The sequence below is a fragment of the Citrus sinensis genome, chromosome 9 (assembly GCF_022201045.2).
Source record: "Citrus sinensis cultivar Valencia sweet orange chromosome 9, DVS_A1.0, whole genome shotgun sequence".
Lineage (NCBI taxonomy): Eukaryota > Viridiplantae > Streptophyta > Magnoliopsida > Sapindales > Rutaceae > Citrus > Citrus sinensis.
This window is the reverse complement of record NC_068564.1, coordinates 18531327-18554907: the sequence shown is the minus strand read 5'-3', so window position 1 is coordinate 18554907 and position 23581 is coordinate 18531327. Positions and strand designations below refer to the sequence as shown.

The following is a 23581-nucleotide window of genomic DNA, read 5'->3' as shown; positions in this document are numbered from 1 at the left end:
TTTGGAAATTTACTGACTTCTTTCAAGATATAAAGCCTCTGACCCAGCACGATATGTTAAGTGTCCTCCAAGAGCTAATGACAAGTACAAGTGGGAAAGATGTGGGTCTAATAATTGTTGTGCTGGTCTATTTGGTTCTCTAGAAATCTTCTCTTTTTTTAAGGCAAGGAAAAAGATCCTCAATTAACAGCTGCAAGAGCTGTAGCAGTGGTGGAATCATATCAAATGATTAAATCTCCAGTTGATCAAACAGTCCTCAAGCGTCAAAATAATAATCAGCAAGCTTGGCTTCCTCCTCCTAATGGGTGTTTCAAAGTGAACGTTGATGTTGCCATTAGATCATCAAACCAAACAGTAGGGCTGGGTGTGGTGATTAGAGATTCAGAGGGCATAGTTGTTGCAGCAATAGTTCAAAGGATTCCATATAAAAGGACGGTAGCATGCATAGAGGCAGAAGTAGTTAACTTAGGCATTCAGGTAGCTCAAAATGCCTAGCTTCTGCCAATGATTATTGAGTCTGACTCCAAAAAAGTTGTTGATCTCGCTTGAAATACGAAGGGAAGCAAGTTTGAAATATTTTAGGTAATAATTGAAATTTAAGCTAGTTTGAAGAGCTTAGCTCAATCTCAAATTCAGTATGTCCCAAGAACTTATAACTCTACTGCTCATGCTTTAGCTCAAAAAGCCTTAGATTTTGATACACCTGCTATATGGCTAGGAACTTTTCCAACTAAAGTGATGGTGTTATTCTCTATTTTTCTTTAATTGAAAGCCCTACTTTCACATCAAAAATAAAAAAAATTGTCAAGCTTAAGGGCTCTTGGCAGAATTAAATAACTCATTACATTTATAACTCGAAATTGACGTATGAAAAAAAAAATCGAAGAAATTGACGTATGAAAAAAAAATCGAAGAAATTGACAATTAATGCCAAAATTCAGCCAATTACGCTTTGCCACGTTATGATCCCATGGGCATGATTGCTCGCCATTGGGCCCCATAAGAAAAATATCAAGCCAGCACTAGACCACTACACCGTACGTACACCGAAAACAGTCTTTTGGGCTTAACTGGGCCTAAATCTCGAACTCCCTTCAGCCTCGAATTTCAAGCCTCAGCTTAGTTCTCCGAACCTACGCTTCCGGACACGAACCGGTTTAAGCTGAGCATTCATTCAAACACCGAAGCCAATCCTTTGGGCTTAACTGGGCATAAATCTTGAACTCCCAACCTCAGCCTCGAATTTCAAGCCTCAGCTTAGTTCTCCGAACCTACGCTTCCGACACGAACCGGCTTTAGTTGTGCATCCATTCAAGCACTCCTTTTCTCCTGTTAAAAAAAAAAATTTCCAGCCGTTATTCAGCTCATAGTTGATTTACTCAACGCTGGTCCAGGTCCTCATTTTCTTTTATTTATGTTTGAATAAATTACATTAATTTCGGAGGTGAGAATTTTAGTTTTCGCTTTTAATTCTTCAATTCTTCTGAATTTTTATCATTTGAATTAGTTTTGTTTAATGCAGTACCAATGCTTGATCAGCTGAGATCGTTGAAGGAAAAAGCTTAGGATTGCTAATATTTGGTTTGATCCATCTAAATTTTTGAATTTGAGGTTAGTTTTTCATTAATTGATTTTTTCTTCGTTTCAATTTCCTTTCCAATTTTGCTTCTATAATCTTTATTTTCTTGAATTTCTTTTTTTGGCTCTATTGATAAGACTTCATGTAATTAAGTTTGAAAATGAAAATTTGATCTGTGATTGTTCAATGTTTGAATTCTGTTGGCGGAATCATGACTTTTTGATTCTTGAGCAGTTGGTTTGCTTCTGAATCTATTTTGTTTTCTTTTTCTTTTTCTTTTTCGTTTTTGAATTAGAATTTTCTAAAGTTTGCAATTCACTCACAATTATGCTATTTCTGAGTGCCGAGCAGTTGTTTTGTTTTCAGATGGGGATTTCTGAATTTTTAAATTTGAACATTGTTTGAAAATTAAACTTAGCAATTTAGCTTGCTTTTGAATTTGGATGCAAAATTGAGTTGTAATTGCTACGTTCTTTGAGCAGATAATTTGTTTGATTGAGTGGAAACAATGGCGCAGCAAAGCAGTAACTGGGAAGCCGATAAGATGTACATTTACTGTTATTAACGATATTCATTTGCTAGGTGGTTTATAAGTTCTTTTGATTCCTTTAAATAAATTGGGTCTTACTTCTTTCATTTGCTATATTGTTAGGCTTGATGTGTACATTTATGATTATTTGGTGAAGAAAAAATTGCATAACACTGCAAAGTCCTTCATGACCGAAGGAAAAGTCGCCCCAGATCCTGTAGGTAATGTATTTTCCAACAGAATCTTAAATCTTCTTGACATTTGATGTAAATTATTTAGCAACATGCAGCTCTGCAAATAAGAAACATATCTTGCGATTTTTCGATGTTTGAAACTAAATTTGAGTTTTCAAATTTATTGACAATTCTGAGAAATTTGGTGCAGTTCTGTTATCATCATGGTGTTACACTTGCTTCATTTAAATTTTTATCATTTCCATCCCATTTTGATCTGTTTGATGCCCCACTTAAGTGGTTCTTACACTATAGTGTGTAATTAGGTTGGAGTATGTTGAAAGAGTGTTTGGAAGGTTTGCATGTCTGAAACAATTTACTTTTGCAGCAATTGATGCCCCTGGAGGGTTTCTTTTTGAATGGTGGTCTGTATTTTGGGATATATTTATTGCAAGGACAAATGAGAAGCATTCTGAGCCAGCTGCCTCATATATTGAGGTAACTCCTTTAATTTAAACAGCCATTGATGTTACTACCAATAAAATAGCAGCTTATGTTGACTTATACTACCAATAAAATAGCAGCTTATGTTGGCTTATACTACCTTTTTCTTTTCTTGCTATTATTTTGGCATGTAGGCGCAACAAATCAAAACAAAAGAGCAGCAGCAGTTGCAAATGCAGCAGTTGCATCTAATGCGAGCTCAGATGCAACAAAGGAACCCAAATCATCCTTCCCTAGGTGGAGCAGTAAATTCTGTGAATTCTGAAGGAATGGTAGGGCAATCAAATGCTAGTGCATTGGCGGCAAAAATGTATGAAGAACGCATGAAGCATAACAACTCAATGGGGAATTCAATGGGCTCAGAGACATCCCAGCCACTTCTTGATGCTAGGATGGCCCTTCTCAAATCAGCTAACCATCCTGGGTAAATTTTCTTGTGAACTTTTCTGAGAGGCTTCAATTTTGTTCTTTTTATTTAGTTAATTATTTTGCTCATTATCGTTTTCTCTTACTGACAGTCAGTTGGTCCAAGGAAATCATGGAAGTGTAAATGCAGCACTGCAGCAAATTCAGGCACGGTCCCAACAGACTCCCGTAACTACTTCAAAAACATGTTGCTATGTTCGGTGCTACTTTTAGTCTTGATATATTTTTCTATGTCAGTTTTGTTAATCTGTCAAGCTTGTATTCTAGGACATCAAAGGTGAAATGAACCTGGGTACCAGTCAGAGATCTATGCCTATGGATCCCTCTTCACTTTATAGTCAGGGAATCATGCAATCAAAGCCGGGATTAGGAAATGCAGGTGAATATAACTGATCCGCATGGGAAATTTTTTGTGCATTATTGAAAGAGTTGATGGAACACTAAAGAGGCATTTCAATGATCATTCGCTATAACTGACCTCTTGGAAAAGGCAATAGACAGTGGGAAGCCTCCATACTCTGTAGCATAAATGGGAGATAAAATTAGCCAAAATTTCACTGGAATTATCTATTCTTGAAATGTAGTGGCTTACACAAATATTATGTCTAATTGACTTTTAGTATGACCCTCTATGTCTGATGGTGTCACTGCTGAAGATTTGGTAGCTCTCTTCTTCATCTTTCTCCGCTGGAGAAGTATCAGTCAAAGTGTAAACATGGTAAAGCTGATAAGTATTAAGAAAAATAGAAGGAAGTAGAGGAGTGATATGGTAGAGAGTAGAGAAAAAGTGGTAGTCATATAAAACAAACACAACTGGATGGATTTTCTTTGTTAAAAAAAAAAAAAAAAAAAAAAAAAGAAATCTCCAAATAATTTGTTTATATTTCTTTATGGGGATTTCAATTATATGGATTGGAGTTCGATGTAGGAGCTACATTTAGAAGCTTGGGCTAATCAGTCATCAATGTTCTTGCAGTAGTCATGCGATGATAGGCTTGTTTTTTTTATGAAGAATACTCTTAAATTTGAGCAATTATTTTACTAGAGAGAAGAGTCGGGAAATTTAGTGAGTCGGTTTATGAGGATGAGGTGATATCTAGAAGGAATGTCATAGTTTCTCAATTCTGGTTAAGAGAATGTGGAAGTTAACATAATGTGGCAGCTTGCTGATGAAGTCTTAAATTAACTGTGTAAAGAGAGAGTATGTTACTAGTAAAAAGGGGAATACCTGCCCACCCATGTATGTGATCCTGGACAATATTGACAGCTTAGCAAAGGACACCTAGTCCTCTCAACTTGTACACACACTTGGAGCCTCTGCAAGTATGTATCAGGCACTACAACCACCTCGATTGTACTAAAATATGTACAGATATAATTAAATTCGATCATGAGTATGTGATACACTGCAAGTTATTTATTTGAAATCTTTATAATTTTATGCCTTCTCTTCTTCTTCAAGGATTGAGCCCTGGAGTTGGTGGTCTTCCGCTGAAGGGTTGGCCATTAACCGTAAGTTGTAATCAACTTCATATGTCCTTGAGTCTAATTTAATATGTATGACTGGTTGTACGTGACCATGGCATTTTCTGAATGCTACAGGGTATTGACCAAATTCGGCCAAGTTTAGGTGCGCAAGTCCAAAAGCCCTTTTTACAAGGTGGAAATCAATTTCAACTCTTGCCACAGCAACAACAGCAGCTCATCGCACAGGCTCAGGCACAAGGCAACCTTGGTAATACAATGTATGGAGAGATGGATCCTCGTAGGTTTGGGGGATTACCTAGGAGCAATTTAAATACGAAAGATGGCCAATCGATCGCAAATGATGGCTCTATAGGTTCTCCAATGCAATCAACGTCATCAAAAGTAAGCATTTCTCTCCAGAACTGGTTGATTTGCTTTAACTTTTATGGTATATGCTCAAGCATCACGTTATTGCACTGAATGCCCTTAATGCATGGTTGATAATTTCTCCTTGAATTATCTTATTGTAAGGCTTGATAGAAGTCTATAGAAGCTCAGTTTCATCCATGAGGAAAGTTGGACTTCCTCACAATTGTTGTTGTCAAAACTTGACCGTTGGCTGGAATTAATTTTGGGCATCCTTGTTAATACATAAAAGCTGTGTGTATCTCATCTTTGATTGTTTGTACAGGCGTAATAGAGTGCAGTCAATGAGAATATGCCCCTCTAAAATAATGAAGCCCAGCCTCATAATGAGATTGAACGCACACACCTTACAGTCACTACTAATCATTATATATCTGCAGTTATTTTGATACACCTGCATAGAAGATTAATTTTTGGTATGAAAGTCCATTCTTGAAATTCTATGTTATGACGTCCAAATTCTGTAATTGGCTAAATTAGTTAGCTGCTTTTATGTAGAATTAGGGAATTGAGGTGTGTTTCTTGTAATTCATTGTCTACGAAGCGTTTGAAGACTTATTTTGAATTACTGTGCTATCTTGGCTTATGGGATTGCAAAACAGGCTTTTACAGCTACTTTTTGTGCTTATTCAAAATCCTTGAGGTTTTAGAGCATCTTCTCTCAAATAACTAGATATATCCGAGAATCATTTGTTTACTTGTCCTAAGCTGGAGAAGCATCAAACCCAAAGTGAGTCATTATTGTAGACTGAGAAAGAAATGGACTCAACATTTTAGAAACGTAAAAAAAATAAAAAATAAAAAATAAAAAATAGCTATGAAATTTTGTTAGCAATTTTCGTATGGTTATTGTGGCTATTGTTATTCTCCTATATGGTTAAGAGTACTCAAAGCTCATTGTGATGACTATTCTGAAAACTTTGATGTTAGCAGATGAATATGCCACAGATACAGCAGTCTTCCTCTCAACAACAAGATCCTCTGCAACCACCGCAAACCCAACAGGTTGTTTTTTCTTTTCGCAGTTATTGTGATTTTATATGATATAACGTTTTTGGTTCATGAAAGATCTTATAATTTATTGCCACTTATTTGCATCTTGTATAATTCTCTTTATGAACTAGTTCAATAACAATCCGACCTATTTTTTCCTTTTTAATCCTGTTTGCCCGATTATTGATGACTTGCATTTCATGATGGAACAGAATAACAGAAAAAGGAAAGGGCCCTCTTCTTCTGGAGCTGCTAATAGTGGTTGCACTGGAAACACCGTTGGCCCTTCTCCAAATTCCCAACCATCTACCCCATCAACTCATACACCTGGTGATGCCGTAGCCATGTCAGGCAGTATGCAGCATGTTAGTAACGTGCCTAAAGGTTTGATGATGTATGGTTCTGATGGAACAGGTGGTCATGCATCATCGACAAACCAGCTGGTATGTATATAATAAATGGGTAACCTAGTTAGTAGGCAGTTATCATGTCGAAGCAAACAAAACAAAATAAAAAAACGAAAGAAATACAAAGAAAGACTATCAATATGAAGGGAAATCTCTGAACATGTATTGCTGGTATCAATCCAAGAGCTTGTTCGCCAATCCAGTTAGTTTATGAACCCTGCCTGATGGTAAAAGACAAGTGGCCTTGTGTCATACTAAAGTTGTACTTCATGCTGAATATCATGTCTGAGTGTTGGGAAATTTAGGTTTCCTGTTTACTTGATTGCAGGATGACATGGAACATTTTGGAGATATTGGCTCCTTAGATGATAATGTGGAATCTTTTCTCTCTCAAGATGATGGAGATGGAAGGGATCTGTTTGGCTCATTGAAACGGAACCCTTCCGAACAAGCTACTGAAACTTCCAAAGGTACTATTTGATCTAATCCTTCTACAAGTGATAATTGTTTATATTGACAACAGGAATGACTGTTTTCTTCTTTCAGCTTTCTCATTCAACGAAGTTAGTTCAATACGTAAAAGTAGTAGCAAAGTTACCTGTTGTCATTTCTCTTCAGATGGAAAGTTATTGGCCAGTGCTGGGCATGACAAGAAGGTATAATCCATTTTAGTGTTGCTAGGAATAAAATATTTTTATGAAGCCTCCGCAATAGGGAAAATATTGATGTTGCTATAGCGCTGATGATTCGCTTTGTTAATCTCGATCTCCAAACATAAAACTCTTAAAATAATGTTTTCAAATTGTTAAATGTTATAAAATTTGATTGTTTGTAATTGGATGTTTTACTTAATATAAAATGTTCAATAGATATTCACTTCTATAGAAAAATAACCAAAAAAAAAAAGAGAAAATGGCTGTCAACTCAGTTGATTAACCAATATGATATATTGAGGATCACAAATAGATGAATGAAAGTTATGGAAAAGACCCATGCTTTGTTGTTCAAATTTATGGGTCTCAGTAGCCCAAGAATCAACAAAAGTTTGAAACAAGTTTTAAATAACAAATTATCTCAGTTTAGCTCAAACAAGGACCGTTTGTTTATCAAAGTTCCAAGGTTAAAATGAAAAAAGTTACTCCGTTAGTATTCCAAATTCCTGATTTATTTATAGTGCTTGTTCTATGATATTCCTTATAAAATATTCTTTTTTGAACAAGGAAGATGATGTTTTGAGAGGTAAAAGAATTGAAGAAATGAAAAAAGTTGGTCAGCATAATCTATTTGCCATTAGGTAAAAATCTAGGCCTCCCAGCATTCCCACCTGAATAATTCTTATAAAAGTGAAATAGGTCAGGTGGACCATTCTTGATTGAGATACAAGATAACTGGTGCGATAAGCTGTTGTAACCATTGACCTCAAAACTATGAAAAGGTTTAACCAGAATTACAGCCCTTTGATCATGCAACTGTTAAATCATTCAGTCTATAGCTGATATATAAAACATTTGAATGTGACTCCTCACAACTCTTTACTTTTATGCCAAGTGATTGGTATTTCTATTGCTGCCTGCATACCACATGATTCAAGGTAAATATCATATATTTATGATGTACATTTGGGAGATGCTCTTATACTCTTTGGTATTTAATTGTTTCACTTGCTCTTATGAGGAACATTAAGGTTTAATCCTCAATGAATTCTCCTCATTTAACAAAAAGTTAAATACAAATGCCTACACAGGCAATGCTTAAATGATTAGCTTGGATCTTGAAGTGCATGTCCACTTTTTGTACTTATTTGCGTAACATCATTTTCCTTACCTTGTTTACCACATTCTCTAATTTTGTCATCGTATGGTATGGTGCGTCTTGTTATTTGCCTTCGGATAGGAGATATAATCACAAGATCATAGATGATGGATCACTTGAAGGTCCTCCTAGTTGTAAAATAAAAGTTATAATTTCTTTTTTATCCTTGTTTGCTTTTGGTCCTGGTTGAGTACATGAGTTGCAATAAATATATAAAGCAGCAGAGACAAGTGTAACACCAACAGCACCCGGACAGGAACGCTAAGTGCACCGCTCATTTGGGGAAAGAAATAAAGAAATGATTATGAAAGTAAATCATTTCCACTCCACTCTTTATCCCTCACAATGCTTCGGAAAACATAACACAAATTCATTTCTTTTGTGGATTTAAAATAGATTTTGCTAGGCCATGTTATGGATTTCATGCTCTTTTAAGGGATTCAATTACATTTCTGGAGATCCTCTTTATGTGCAACATGACATAATGAGGTGACTAAGCATTTGCTTGTTCATGTGTGGGGTAAATTGTATATGAGAGTGTTGAAAGGAAGTAAAAATGTGAAAAATAATTTGAAAAAGTCGGAACCATAACAATTTTGATTTTTCAGAGTTGATAAATCTAATTTGTACTCACTTAAAATTACAAAAATTTTCATGATTTTTTCAATAAATCGCTGGAATAAATATTCTTTGTCTAAATTCTCTTTATTTCAAATACCAAAATATTTATTCCTTTAGGCAGTCAATTCTTTAGTTTCTGAGTAAGCACATGTAGAAATTCAGTGACACAATTTTGGTTGTCATTATACATACATATGCCTTATAGAAATTTGGTTATTGAATTCTTGTATGTATTTTTTTTCTTTTTGGGGGATAAATTCCTCTATATATTTAAGTTTCACAGAAGAATCTTTCATTGGCCAAAACATTATGAACCATTTTTTATTTTATAAGAGTAAAAATGATATGGATGCTTATTTTTATTTATGTCAGTAGGTTGTTGTTTGGAACATGGAAAATTTTCAAACTGAATGCACTCCAGATGATCACAATCATATAATTACTGATGTTCGCTTCAGACCAAATTCAACTCAGCTAGCAACATCTTCATTTGATAAGACAGTGCGAATTTGGGATGCTGCTAAAGTATGTTCTCTACCTTTTCTCTTTTTCTTCTTCTCTCTTCTTCTTCTTTTTCTTCTCTATCTCTCTCTCTGTTTTTTCATGCTTTGGTCGAATGTGCTGCAGAGGCAGTATGAGAGCCTTTTCTAAGTTCTGCTAAACTATTCTTTTCGCATTTTGACCATAAATTTTAGAACACTCTTCTCGTTTCTGTATCATAAAAGTTGCAATTCTTGCCTCTTTTCTAATACAATGTGCATAAACAGTTTTTGTAGATGTTTTTGGGGTTTTGTAAAAGTGCCATGTAGCTTACTGTTTCCTTTCTAAGCTTACCTTCTTTGAAAAGTTTCATAGCTCTTAAAGTTTTGCTTATTATTTTTTCTTGGAGGAATGCTCTACATGTTCACTCTCTTCCTTCTTTTGACCCATTGCTATGCAATGCAATCTTGAGATGCCAATTCAACTATTTTGTTTAAATTTTATGTTTAGACCAAATATGATAGGCACTTATTTTGGTGTATCCTTGCAGCCAAACTTTTGCTTGCAGACTTATACAGGGCATAACAATCACGTGATGTCCCTTGACTTCCACCCTAAGAAGAATGACCTTTTCTGCTCATGTGATGGAAACAGTGAGATTCGCTTCTGGAATCTAAGTCAGTACTCCTGCGCTCGTATTTCCAAGGTTAGCCTTGAATTTCATCTTTTATTGCTTTATGTTCTTGAAGGCTTATCAGATATATAGTCTTCTAATCTGAATCGCTTGATGGATCAGGGCGGTACTGTGCAAGTAAGATTTCAGCCAAGACTTGGACTTCTCTTGGCAGCAGCGTCCGAGAATGTTGTGTCTATCTTTGATGTTGAAACAGATAGACTGACACACTCTTTCAAGGTAGAAATGCAATTGTCGCATCAGGGGAATTTGAAAAATACAATTCTACAACATGCTTTTCATCTTAAAGTTCCTTATAAACAGTACAATCTTTTGATTCTCAGGGACACTCCACTGAGATACACTCTGTGTGTTGGGACACAAATGGAGAATATTTGGCATCTGTCAGTCAAGATTCTGTCAGAGTGTGGTCATTGGCCTCAGGAGAGTGCATTCACGAGCTTAGTTCCAGTGGGAACAAGTTTCATTCTTGTATTTTTCATCCAAGCTATCCCACCCTCATGGTCATTGGAGGCTACCAGGTGATCTTCTTATCTTAACTTAAATTTCATTGTTTTGTTAAATTAAATTGCAGAGAATTTTGATTGCTGTGTTCTTCATCGAGCTCAATATATCTTAGAAGATCCATAAACATTAAGCTGTTTTGCTAAGTTTTGTCTGCAATTGCATTTCCTGAAGGAAAAAGCATTTCGTTGCTCTGATGCTGCATTGGGAATTTGGAATTGAGCTACGACTGTAAAATTTCCAATTTAACTTTATGCCATTGCGTTTATGCATGATGCAACAAATCTAGCATTTGAAACTGTCAATATTTTGTGTTTGTTGGCAAAAACTTTCATCTCTTGTTACAGTACAATAGGTCTGGGGGTATGATTTCATTTTAATTCCAGAGGACAGATCATTTTTTAACCTCTGTGGGTTACACAAATCCATTTCATGATTTTAAACTGGCCCAATAGTTGAGACTATAATGGTGTTTAACGTGTCATAGATTGCTAATCTTGTGTTCATGGTTCCATACCATTCTCTCTTACAGTCACTGGAGCTATGGAATATGGCTGAGAATAAGTGTATGACAATCGCGGCACATGATTGTGTGATATCAGCCCTGGCACAATCTCCAGTAACTGGGATGGTTGCCTCTGCGAGTCATGACAAATCTGTTAAGATCTGGAAATAACCTGTCGCTTGCTTTTTGGTGCTTCAAATCCTCCAGTATAAAGGCTGCTGACTTTTCACGCACATCATTCAACAAAAATTCAAACACAAGAAAAGATTATCTTCCCTGTATTTTATTTTGCTTTATCTATTTATCACGATATTGTTGATGATCTTTTTTCCCCCCTTTTTTTAATTACTTCATTGTTGATGATATTGATAGCCCTCTTTGTGTTGGGTGATTGATTGGCTCTAAAATTTTCCGTTGCCAAGGACAGCCATACACGGAACATTTTGAAGCTAAAACCGCATGGTTTAGCCAGTTCTTGTTTTAATGGACATTTATGTCTCTTGTCATTGCTTTCCCATTATAAATTAAACTCAAATCTAGTAGGTATAAAGAAGGGGTAATTTTTGGATTACTTCTTCGTGAAATGATGATAATTTTGAAAATATTTTTTAAATTACTGTAAATTTTAATTTATTTTTGTTTTCTTAGGATAAAGAAAAAATGCAAGTGTTTTGATGAAAATTTTGGTCTTTTTAATAAAAATAATGGAGCAAATTAAAGTTTACAATAATTTAACTTTTGTGAGTATTTTAATTTAAGCTTTTCATTACTTGAGGAGTAGTCTAAAATGAGTTCATATCAAAGTTTGAAATTGACCTCAAGGAAGTTATCCGAAACTAGAAGCCTAATATTGTATTTTACGTGAAACCAAACTAACAGTGAGGCAATCTGAATTTTTGAAATATAAGCTTCAACTCTCCTATCTTTTTTCGGTGCCTTGGCATGGATTGGGTGTTGGTTTAGCTCTCTTTTGGACTGAAGATATTGATCTTAAAATTGTCTCGCACTCCAAGCATCATATTGATACCGTGATTACCAACGGGAATGACTTGTTGAGATTCACACTCAGGCATCTATGGCCATCCCAAGCAGGTGGAAAAGAAACACACCTGGACCCTGTTGCGTAGACTCGCTCCACTCTCCTCTATTCCCTGGTTATGTGGAGGGGATTTTAATCAAATTTTACATAAGGAAGAAAAGCAGGGGGGTCAACTCCAATACATTGATACTTTGCTGGAATTCCAAGAAACACTTAAGGTGTATGACCTTTCTGACTCGGGCTCTACAGGATATCCTCACACGTGGACCAATAGAAGAGAGGAGGGGTTGGTTCAAGAACGACTTGATAGATTTGTGGCCTCTTCTTCTTGGAAGGATTCCGTCTACAGAGCTGTAGTATCAGTGACAAATATTGATGCTTGGGGCTCTGACCACTCTCCAATCTTAAGTTGAATTTTGGAAGCGGCAAACCTCTCTTTTTCAGAAAAGACAACATTGGGGAAAAAGATTTCTTTTTGAAGACTATTGGAACAACTATAGTGAATGTAGACAAATAGTGGAGCAAGCGTGGAATGCAAGCCACAATGAAGCTAATTATAATTCCATCTCCACTTATTTGCGGAATTCTACAGCTGTGCGAGCTAAATTGCAAGCATGGAGCAGACAGAAATTTGGGGATAGGAAACGTAACCTGCAAATGTTGACCACAAAACTCACTTGCTTAAAATCCGACCCACCCACGAAATTAGAGCTGTGGAAAAGCAGCTAGATGATTTTCTCCGGGACGAGGAAAAATATTGGAGGCAAAGATCTAAAGCTCTTTGGCTTAAAGAAGGGGATCGCAACACCAAATATTTTCACGCCAAGGCTTCAGGTAGGCGGAAACGAATTCTTATTGTTGGCCTATTGGACAACAATAATCAGTGGATAGAGGACATAACCGCCATTGAAAATGAATTCTCTGATTATTTTCGGAATTTATTCACATCATCCAACCCTTCCGCACAGTCCGTAGAGCTGGCACTTCAATATATTGAACCTAAAGTTACTGCAGAAATGAATATGGAGCTGGACAAGATGTTTTCTCCAGAAGAGATTCAAGTCCCGGATGGCTTATCAGCAGGTTTCTTTCAGAGGTATTGGAATATAGTAGGCCATTCTGTAACTGCAGCTTGTTTGGAGATGTTGAATGGGGATGGAGACTTATCCTTAATTAATCATACATATGTGGCCTTGATTCCAAAAGTGAAGGAGCCTAAGAGAGTAACTGAATATAGACCAATTAGTTTGTGTAATATTATTTATAAAATTATCTCCAAGTGCATTGCTAATCGACTAAAAACTGTGTTAGAGCACTTAATTTTCCCTTACCAATCAGCCTTTATTCCTCAAAGACTAATAACAGATAATACCATGATTGGTTATGAGTGTCTCCATAAAATCAGATGCAGGAAGCAGGGCAAAGAGGGGTTGGTTGCTGTAAAACTTGATATAAGCAAAGCCTATGACAGAATTGAATGGTGTTTTGTAGAGGGCATTATGCGTAAGCTCGGGTTTTCAACTCGGTGGGTAAGTCTCACAATGAAATGCATCATGTCACCTACATTCGCCTTCCTGCTTAATGGCGAAGTTCGAGGCCTCGTCATGCTTCAAAGAGGATTGCGACAGGGATGTCCTCTTTCCCCTTATTTATTTATTCTATGTGCAGAATCTTTATCTTCTTTATTGGTCCACGCTGAAAATCATAAATTCATTCATGGTATTAAGTTTGGTGTCAATGGCCCTATTGTCTCTCATTTATTTTTTGCTGATGGCAGCTTGGTGTTCTCTAAAGCATCAGTCGCAGAATGTAATCAACTTAAAGAACTGTTTGATCTGTATAGCAATGCATCTGGACAAGTCATCAACTTTCAAAAATCATCTTTATTTTTCAGTCCAAACACTCCAGGGAACATCAGAGAGGCGATTAAACATATCTTCAACCTTTCTGTCGTCTCTCATCATGAGCAATACCTTGGTCTTCCATCAATGTTGGGCAGAAGTAAAAAATTCTTCTTCAATACATTGAAGGCCCGGCTTTGGCACAAGATTAAAGATTGGAAAACCAAACTATTCCCAAGCATCGGTAAAGAGGTATTGATCAAAGCTGTTGCTCAGGCTATCCCCACATATGTAATGAGTGTCTTCAAGCTCCCTCTCAGCTTTTGTGATGATTTGCAAAAAATAATCACACAATTTTGGTGGAGTCAGAATTCATCCTCCAGAAGCTTTCACTGGTTGTTGTGGCTGAAACTTTGCCTTTCAAAGAAATATGGGGGCCTTGGTTTTAGAGTGTTGAGCTCTTTTAGTATAGCTCTTATGGCAAAACAATACTGGAGATTAATTTCTTGTCCACATTCTCTAGTCTCCAAAGTTCTTAAAGTTAAATACTATCCGAGAGGCAACTTCATGGAGAGTAAATTGGGTAGTAATCCTTCATATGTATGGAGAAGTATCTTATGGGGGGGAGAGGTCATTGAAGCCAGTTCGATATGGAGAATTGGAGATGGTAAAAATGTTTCTATTTATCACCACAGATGGTTTCCCCGCCCTAGCACATTTAAGCCATTCTCTCCTTGGCTCCTGCCTTTTCAATCTAGAGTAGCCATTTTGATTGACGAAGAAGGATGCTGCAAAGAACAGTTAATTAGAAATCATTTTCTCAAAGAAGATGCAACTCAGATCTTGAAAATTCCACTACCCAAAAGGCCATTGGAGGATCAACTGGTATGGGCATATGATAAGCGTGGCCAATATAGAGTGAAGAGTGGCTCCTATGTGGCCCTTCGTTTGAAACTCAAGGACTTTGTCGTTACCATCCAAGATTAAAATCTTTTATTGGAGAGCCTTTTCCAATATTCTACCCACTCATTCAAATTTGCATAAAAGGAAAATTCCAGTTGCTCCTTCATGCCCCTTGTTGTGGCTTTACTTACGAGGATCAATATCATGCTTTGGTGGGGTGTAAACAAGCGAAAAAGGTATGGAAGCTCACGAGGTTTTATTCCTGCCTAGAGCTTACAATGCCTATGGAGTTTTCCAATTTGTCCATTCATATATCAATCTATATTAACAAAAGATGAGTTTGAAGAATGGGTAGTTTTGTGTTGGTCAATTTGGCTTGCTACGAATCATCTGATTTATAGTAATGCTATCAGCGAGCCTCAAGCAATTGTTGCCCAAGCTGCAAATGCAGTGAATTCATTTAGAGCAGACACTCTGCAACGTGGAAGCAGCAAGAGCATTAAACCCAATTCTCCCAGGCCGTGTTGGCAAAGTCCTCTCCTCCCCCTTCATGGTACAAAGTCAACGTCGATGCGGCTGTTAGTTCTAAGGAAGATCGTGCTGGTATTGGAGTATCAGTCTGTAATTCGGAAGGCGAAGTTATGGTAGCCTCTATTTGCAAGGTGATCTTTAAGTTATGGTACAAAGTTAAGATAACTAGAGGTTGCGAATTCGGGTTTAGGAATTAGGCACAATTCTTTGCCTTCTCACATTCTAACTTAACGTAGCTTAACATTGCAAGATATGTTTATCTTATTTAAAATGAAGTAAGGCATCTATTTGATAAACATGACAGACTATAATCTTATTTGAGACATATAAAAAACGTAAAGAACATAATTTCGTCTATTCGACACAATCCAATTAAAACAAATGGATCGAATTCGTATCAACTAATTTAATAAATGAGTCGAACACAAGTTTGAGCATAGTGATACCTTTTTTCGTTTAACAAATTATCAGCTTATGAGGCCAAGATGTAACTCCAAATGTGAGGGTGATACTAAGTGTGTGAGCTTTAAAAAAAATAGATATTTACATTTAGAGTTTTAAAATTCAATTTAACAGAAATTTTAACTTCTAATGTAATTTATAATTGAACTATGAAATGCAAATCATCACATTCTAATATATTTAGGGATTTGGATTCAGTGAGGAGCTGGCATTGTTTGCTAGATACAATTAGTAGTTATTAGATAAGAATATAAAATGAGTAATAATATAGATACAAATTTTTGTATAATTTTTTTGTTTGTACAAACTGATGTTGTATAATTTAATCGGTTGGATTAAATATCTCTTGGTTCACATAATTTATTTTTATTATTTTATATTTTTATTCAACGATGAATTAATTTTAAATTAGTTTGTACCTGTATCATTACTCATATAAAATTACTCAACTATTATGTGTATATTACTGCTATACATGCACGTGTTGCAAAAAATTACGAAGAGTTAGGAGAGTAAATTAGCATGAAATATCAAATCTTAGATCCAAACCCTCTTTGAGATAATGATACTGTCCTATGGTACGGGTTTGGGGCAAAGCGGAGCTGGCCCAAATAATGGGACTTTAATAAGAGAGTCGAATTTAGATTAGCAAGTTCTGACCCAAGTTTAAGATAAGAGCCACCGCCAACCCAGGTCGGCATCCATCCCCCAGAATGAAATACCTTGGGCCACAATTCACACGTACAAATGTGAGGAGTTTTCTTAAAGGAAGAGGGTGGATGGGACCCGTCTAAAGTTTTAGAAATATTTAATGAAGCAAGGCAATTTGACACCTCCTCCCAGTACCTCAACCTGTCTTTCCCCCATCTGTCTCTTCTCTCTCAACATCTCTCTCTTTTTCTCTCTAATGGAAAATAATAATAATAATAATAATAATAACAATAAAATTGACAATATTAATAACAATAAAAATTTCAAATCCTTAATGGAAGCAGAAGAGCACGAAATTGAACTTGCGGATAAGGAAGCATTCAGCGATGAGTTTAAATGCTGCGTTTGCCTGTAAGTTTTTTTATCACCTTTTTTTTTCTGTTTATTTATTTATCGCATTTTTTCAGTTCTGCAAAATTATTATTCATATTTGGTCGTTTCGTTTTGCCTGTTTAGCCTCATACATAAGATAAACAACAAGCTAAAATAATTTATATCTTGTCAATTTAGTTTTTCTTTTCGAAGTATTTATTTATTTATTTATTTTACTAATTGGAGTCGTAGAAGCACTTGTGAAAAGTAATTTTCTGAGTCAAAGGCTAGAAGTGCATGACAAATGCTTATGTTGAATTGATCACTTTATCACTTATGAAAAAGTTTTGGATTCGTTTCTTGATTTGGAACGAATATAACTGTCATTGCAAGTGATTGTAAGTGTTTTATAGAATCTAATTTTGTACGGATGTGATCTAAAAAGACTCGTGGAATATTAAAGATGAGGACGCATACATTCTGTTTATTTTGTACTTGCCCTTCCAATAAAAAAAGTTTAAAAGGATATATTCAACCTGAAGATTGTTTTTTAATTTGTCCGATTAGGTGAAACTTTGAACAATCAGGGCACAGTGGAACTACGTTTCAGTTCACTGAAATTTGATACTATGAAACTGTATTCTTCCCCTATGATATTGTATTATTCGCTTGGAGTTTATGGTCAATTGGTTGCCATTAGCTTTTGGAAATATTCCTCAATTTTTTTACTGGGTATATGATTTGTATGATCGCTTTCCTTTTGTGTTGCAGGGAACTCCTTTACAAGCCGGTAGTATTGGGTAAGAAGGTACTACATGAAACTGCATGCTGATATGTAGATGTACCTTTCTGATGCCGCTTTTTCTATGTTTTCAGCCTGTGGCCACATTTCATGCTTCTGGTGCGTATATAATGCCATGAATTCTTGGCATGAGTCTAACTGCCCAGTTTGTCGTAACCCTTACAATCATTTTCCAAGTATTTGTCATTTGCTGCACTTCTTGCTCAAGAAGCTGTATCCTTTGACCTATGAGAAAAGGGAAAGGCAAGTGGCAGGTGAGAATCTCTGTTTTTCTTTCATTTAGGTTCTTGATTATCCATATCTCCTTGTACTAGTTTTTTCTGTAAAACCCATAAATCTTCATGATATTTTATATGCCTTTAAATAGTGGAGACAAATTGTATTGAAGAGAGAATAATTACAGGTCTTCTATGTACGAGTGATGATACATGACTAAATACCATGGCAAAGGCCTAAAACAAAACAATGAAAAACAAGAAATGTTTTTGATTCTGAATCTTGGGCAGGGTACATGAACATCAGTGGTTTTGTTCATTGAATAGAGATAGAAGCATGATAAAGCAAGATTGATAGAGTGCAGTTGATGGAATGTGTATTACTACTTGCCCTTTTTGTCTAAAATTAACTTCTTAATGTTTTCCCTTTTCGTGCTGAGTTTATAACTTCATTGGTTGAAACAGAGTCTTTTGTGCATGAAAGGTCACATGGGTGGAAAGTAGGATCTGGAAATTAAAGCAGTAGGCTTATGTTATCTCCAGTTTTGGTGAGGGGCATTGTGCAGATATTAAAGATCTGTTCTAAATAGTACTTTGAGTTTAAGATTCTGAATGAACTGTGCATTTCATTTCATTGTCTGAGAGGTGGGGAAGGTGTCATTATCTGCATCTTTTGACCCCATTGCCTCTGACTTTTTTCCCTTTTGCATTCTTTTGAATACAACAAATATTAGATACATGTCACATTATTACAACCGCCACTCTACTGAAGCATATTTATACTAGAAGATTGTCTTAATGTTTTTCTTACTCATGCATGTGATTCAACAATCCCTCATGTGAAAATTTCTTTTATGGTCTTCTTTGGTTGTTCAGAAGAAGAGAAGCAACTCGGCCACTTCTCACCACAGGTTGATTATAATTTATTTGGATCACCTACTAATAAGGAGGTTGATATCTTGGGCAAGTCTCTAGATTCCCCCTCTCAACAGCAGATAAAATTGTATTCAGAAAGTCGTTTTTCTGGGGAAGGGAAATCTTCCCCCTGCATGAAATCATTGGAAACGACCGCAGAATCTGGAGATGATGCAATGCTGAAATTGGTGACATCTTCAGAATGCTCTGAAGCCACTGCAAATTCAACTGCCCAAGAATGCGGTTTGGTTGGAAATGATCTTGAACATAAAGCTGAAAACCGGGTCTCAGTTGATGATTTATCTTGCGCTGCATGCAAGAAGATGCTCTTTAAGCCAGTTGTTCTTAACTGTGGACATGGTAATTTATATTAAATTAAGTAATTTTGGTTTACAATTGAGAAAGGAAATAGCACTTTTTTTTCTTGTGTGTGTGCGGACATTCACTTTAAATTTTCTATTCTGCAGTGTTTTGTGAACTTTGTTTGTTTGTTCCTGAAGATGGAAATTTTAAGTGCCCAAATTGTCAAAGCTTGCAGCCTTATGGGCTCCCTAGCGTGTGTTTGATTATAGAGCATTTCTTGGAGGAGCGGTTTTCTGATTTATATGCAGAGAGAAAGGAAGCTTTATTGAAACAAACCAGTGGTCAGTATGGGAGCTTGTTTCTTTCAATTTCTTTATCAAGTTTTGATATGGTTAGTTTGATCAAGTTCTACAACTTATGGTTAAACTTGATGCTTATAAGGAAATAAGGAAATAGTGAAGGCAAGAAAAATGTTTCAGCTATGTCATTAGAGTTAATTGCTAATTTTCCATAGTTTTCTTGGTTTCTATTTGGAAAAATCGTCAAAAGTGATTTAGTTCATAGTTGTTGTTTGCTTTTCGTATCTTTGATAAGGGATCTAGTGATTATGCCAAATCAATGATTAAAGGCCTTGCTAAAATATTTTACTTATCCCAACAAAATAAAAGGAAAGAAATTAAACACAAGAGAAATCTTTCAATAGGATCATTAGAGTTTATTTCTATTTCCAAAAGTGTTATATTCTTGATTTCTTTTGGGATACTTTAAATTATCATTGACTTTGCTATAAGGAAAATGAATTTAATTTATAATTTAGCTATTAGTTCCTTTTTGTTCTCTCTTTCTTCTTTCTTTCTAAGGGCATAAGCAAGTCAGAACCATTATGAATGTATCAGTTACTAAGCTGTCTTTAGCAAATAACATATTGGTGAAATGGAAAATTCTCTACTCATGATATCTTTAGTCATAACATCCCACACATGTTAATTCATTTATGTTTGCTTGAGTGGTACCACATTCCCATCTTATTTATGTATAAGCCTGTTTCTTACCTAACAAGTGGCTGGCCTATGTGTCCTTTTTCAAACTAGTATCTCCAGATACACTCAACTGATTACAATGAGTAATAAGGACAGCCATGTGTATTTGTGGGCTGGCACTGTTTTCTCGATGTTGATTTATCTCTATCAATCTTTATGTCGCCATTTTTGTTTATCATCTGACTTGCTTCTGCCATCCAAAACCAACTTTATTTCAGGTGCAACACAGGCTCGACGTCGGAAAAATCGATCAGCTTCATTCCCTAAACATGTTTACGCATCATTGTGGCTTGGCAATGGGCCTAAGATCCATTTTGGAGTGGGTTGTGATTATTGTGGGGTAATATTATCAAATTTTTTATTTCTTCTCAGTGTTAATGGTTCTCTTTTTTCAGAATAAGTGCCAAAGTAGCTTGGTGGCTTACATAAGAAGAAATATTAATATTGGATGTATTGTTTTGAACCAGAATGTTCTAAACCATCCACTATAAAACACCTGATTCTCTTGTTGTAGTTTTGCTGCTTGTTAGGGTTGGCAAAAATTGAACATTTGCTTGATATACTTTCCTACTAATTTATCATTCGACTAAGATAATTTTCCACTTGAAAACTTGAAAACACCTGGTTTTCTTTTTTCAGAATAAGTGCCAAAGTAGCTTGGTGGCTTACATGAGAAGAAATATTAATACTGGATGTATTGTTTTGAACCGGAATGTTCTAAACCATCCACTGTAAAACACCTGATTCTCTTGTTGTAGTTTTGCTGCTTGTTAGGGTTGGCAAAAATTGAACATTTGCTTGATATACTTTCCTACTAATTTATCATTCAACTAAGATAATTTGCTACTTGAAAACTTTATTCTTATTTCCCCTACATTTTTTGTTTCCTAGAATCACTGAAGATGTAGTTAACAAAAACATTCACAGACCAGTTGGAATCAAATTATGATTTGGAAGTATTTATTAGCTGGAGATGTCAGTATAGTTAGGAAGAAATTAAGGCTGATTTGTTGTTGCAACAAAAGCTTGTGATATTCTAAAGTATGGTGGAAAGAAAAGAACGCACATTTTTTTCTAATGACTGTGAGAAGGTAAATGATTAACTTTATTGACTATCAAGTCTTCTTCTCCATTAAGACACTTTGAGGGGTTGTTTTTAAAATAAATAAATAATAGCTCTGGGCGTGAATATAAATATTAAGATTGGTCAAAATGAGAGACGGCCATGCCAAGTATTAAGGGTTTAGTCTTTGTTTAACCTGAGTTTAAATTTTTGTGTTTCCTCTGCTACTCTTAGTTTGGATACAGGATAATATAAATTATGCTGCAAAATGTATTGCATGCAATCTTCTTCACTCATTGAATAAACATCTCTGTATATTTTTTTTTATGCAGATGTCTCCTATAATTGGGGAGAGATACAAATGCAAAGACTGTGTGGAGTCAATAGGTTTTGACCTGTGTGAAGCATGCCACAATAATCCTGCTAAGGTTCCAGGTCGATTCAATCAACAGCACAAACCAGAACACAAGTTTGAAATCATGCAACCAACAAGCTTAAGTGATCTGATAAATAGGATCAATTCTGATATGTCTGATGATGAAGGCTCAGATGCTACAGAGAATCGTGATGGTGTTGCTCGAACTGGCGACTTGTCAGGTGATGTTCCAGAAGACCCAGAAAATGATACTAATGATCTGGAGGATGCTTCTTCCTGTTTTTTGCCCGTTGATGCCTCACTGGATCCACAAGATGATTCTGACGAACGTTCATCAGATTTCCCTTGATGAGAATAGAAAGGTACCAACTCCCAAACCTTAAAACCTATACTTAGAATTTGTTGTGTGGAAAGGCTTTAGGTGAATCGCCCATCCTTCTGCGGCCAATATTGTACCCCACTACCTAACCACAGCCCAGACAAACAAAGATTAACCTAAAAACTTAAATCTTGAAATTTGGCTATGGCTATGTACTAGATTAGTTCCATTTCTTTGATGTTCCCTATATTTGTTTATTTTGTGCGGATCTCATAATTAGTTCTTCGTGTTAAGTGGAGATGTAGAGTTCACAACTCTAATTTTACCACTGAATGAAGAAATTCACTCAATACTATACTCTTAACACAACTTCTTTTATTGCTTATAAGGAAGCTTGCGCTGGATACAATACACGCTTACAAGGAAGGGTTTGTATAGCATCACAAATGCAATAATAGATAGCCACACAATGTGCTGACAAACTAAACACATTTATTAACCACAAATATTTCCTCATCACACATGTAGTCCACTTGCTTATTGCGTACCAACTCTGTTTTATTATAAAACTTTTAGACTAACAATGGAAGGTTTCATGGGCTGGATCTTTTCAATTGGGCTAGTGTTGTATACTTCAACACTCGCCCTCAACACCAGCTTCCATCCTTTTTGCTATACTGAGTTGACGAAGAAAGTTTTCAAACTTTCCAGCAACCAAACTTTTCGTGATCAAATCTGCAACTTGCTCATCCATCTTGATGTATCGTAGTTCCACTTCATCTTGCAAGACATTTTTTCCTGACGAAGTGATAATGCACCTCCATGTGCTTAGTTTTTGCTTGGAAGATTGGATTCTCAACCAATCGAATTGCTGATTGATTGTTACAGTACAATGGAATAGCATAATCGATTTGTTGATATAGATCATTCATTAGCTGTATCAACCATGTACTTTCTTGAGCTAGCATTATTGTTGCGCTGTTCTTAGCTTCCATTGTTGACAAAGATACAATCGGTTGTCTCTTGCTACACTAAGAAACTGTTCCAGAACCCAATTTAAATATATACCCCGTGTTCGATCGACAAGTATTGTGATCTCCTGCGTACTCAGCATCATAATAACAAACTAGCTTGCAATCTTAATCTTTCTTGTACAAAGGACCATCGTCAATTGTATCCTTTGCATATCTTAGTATTCGTCGAATTGCTTCCAAATAGGACCTATATCTACTCATCAAACTAGCTACATAAGAAATGTCAACCCAAGTCAAGGTCAAGTAGATAAGACAACCTACTAATTATCAATATATTGTTCTATCTTCCAAGTCTTTTCCTTCATGTGCACACATCTTGTCATTTGGTTACATTGGTACTGAGATTGGTTTGCATTCAAGCATCCCAAACTTCTTTAATAGATTTTAGGAGTATTTTTGCTGATAGGGAAATATTCCTTCTTGTCAATTGTGACACTGAAAGTGGATTTTTCTTCATGCTTGGAATATGACAGACATCTTGGAGTGTTACTTGGTTAGGACTATATTGAGGTGCAATTATGGTTTTACCAATGTAAGCTATTGGTAACCTTGAGTTGTTGGCTGTCACCACCACTCGACTTACCGTATACTCAAA

The 23581-nt window shown here is 35.9% G+C and overlaps 2 protein-coding genes across 9 annotated transcripts; both read left to right on the top strand.

The window, feature by feature from the left end:
* The first annotated feature begins 1297 nt into the window (after positions 1–1297).
* LOC102612647 (transcriptional corepressor LEUNIG_HOMOLOG) lies at positions 1298–11626 on the top strand. Of its 7 annotated transcripts, none has more exons than XM_025093656.2 (19): positions 1298–1444; positions 1523–1611; positions 2062–2125; positions 2232–2329; positions 2670–2779; positions 2920–3209; positions 3304–3358; positions 3479–3590; positions 4674–4723; positions 4814–5080; positions 6038–6109; positions 6310–6540; positions 6833–6974; positions 7051–7160; positions 9313–9462; positions 9968–10123; positions 10214–10330; positions 10435–10632; positions 11148–11626. In XM_025093656.2, exons 3-19 carry the CDS (start codon positions 2088–2090, stop codon positions 11289–11291), a joined length of 2340 nt encoding a protein of 779 aa, XP_024949424.2. In that variant the 5' UTR covers positions 1298–1444; positions 1523–1611; positions 2062–2087; the 3' UTR covers positions 11292–11626. The 7 variants fall into 7 exon arrangements, with proteins under 7 accessions (XP_024949424.2, XP_052290157.1, XP_006493703.2 ...); XM_052434197.1 differs by having other exon boundaries at positions 3304–3379; XM_006493638.4 differs by having other exon boundaries at positions 1333–1394; positions 3304–3379.
* Positions 11627–16700: 5074 nt separating this feature from the next.
* Positions 16701–22302, top strand: LOC102612140 (E3 ubiquitin-protein ligase PRT1-like). 2 transcript variants are annotated; one of them, XM_006493636.4, is made up of 7 exons: positions 16701–16958; positions 17691–17719; positions 17796–17975; positions 18813–19211; positions 19319–19495; positions 20413–20534; positions 21590–22302. In XM_006493636.4, the coding sequence occupies exons 1-7, from the start codon at positions 16708–16710 to the stop codon at positions 21980–21982; spliced, it is 1551 nt and encodes a 516-aa protein (XP_006493699.2). In that variant the 5' UTR covers positions 16701–16707; the 3' UTR covers positions 21983–22302. The 2 variants fall into 2 exon arrangements, with proteins under 2 accessions (XP_006493699.2, XP_006493700.2); XM_006493637.4 differs by having other exon boundaries at positions 16702–16958; positions 17691–17727.
* Positions 22303–23581: the final 1279 nt, after the last annotated feature.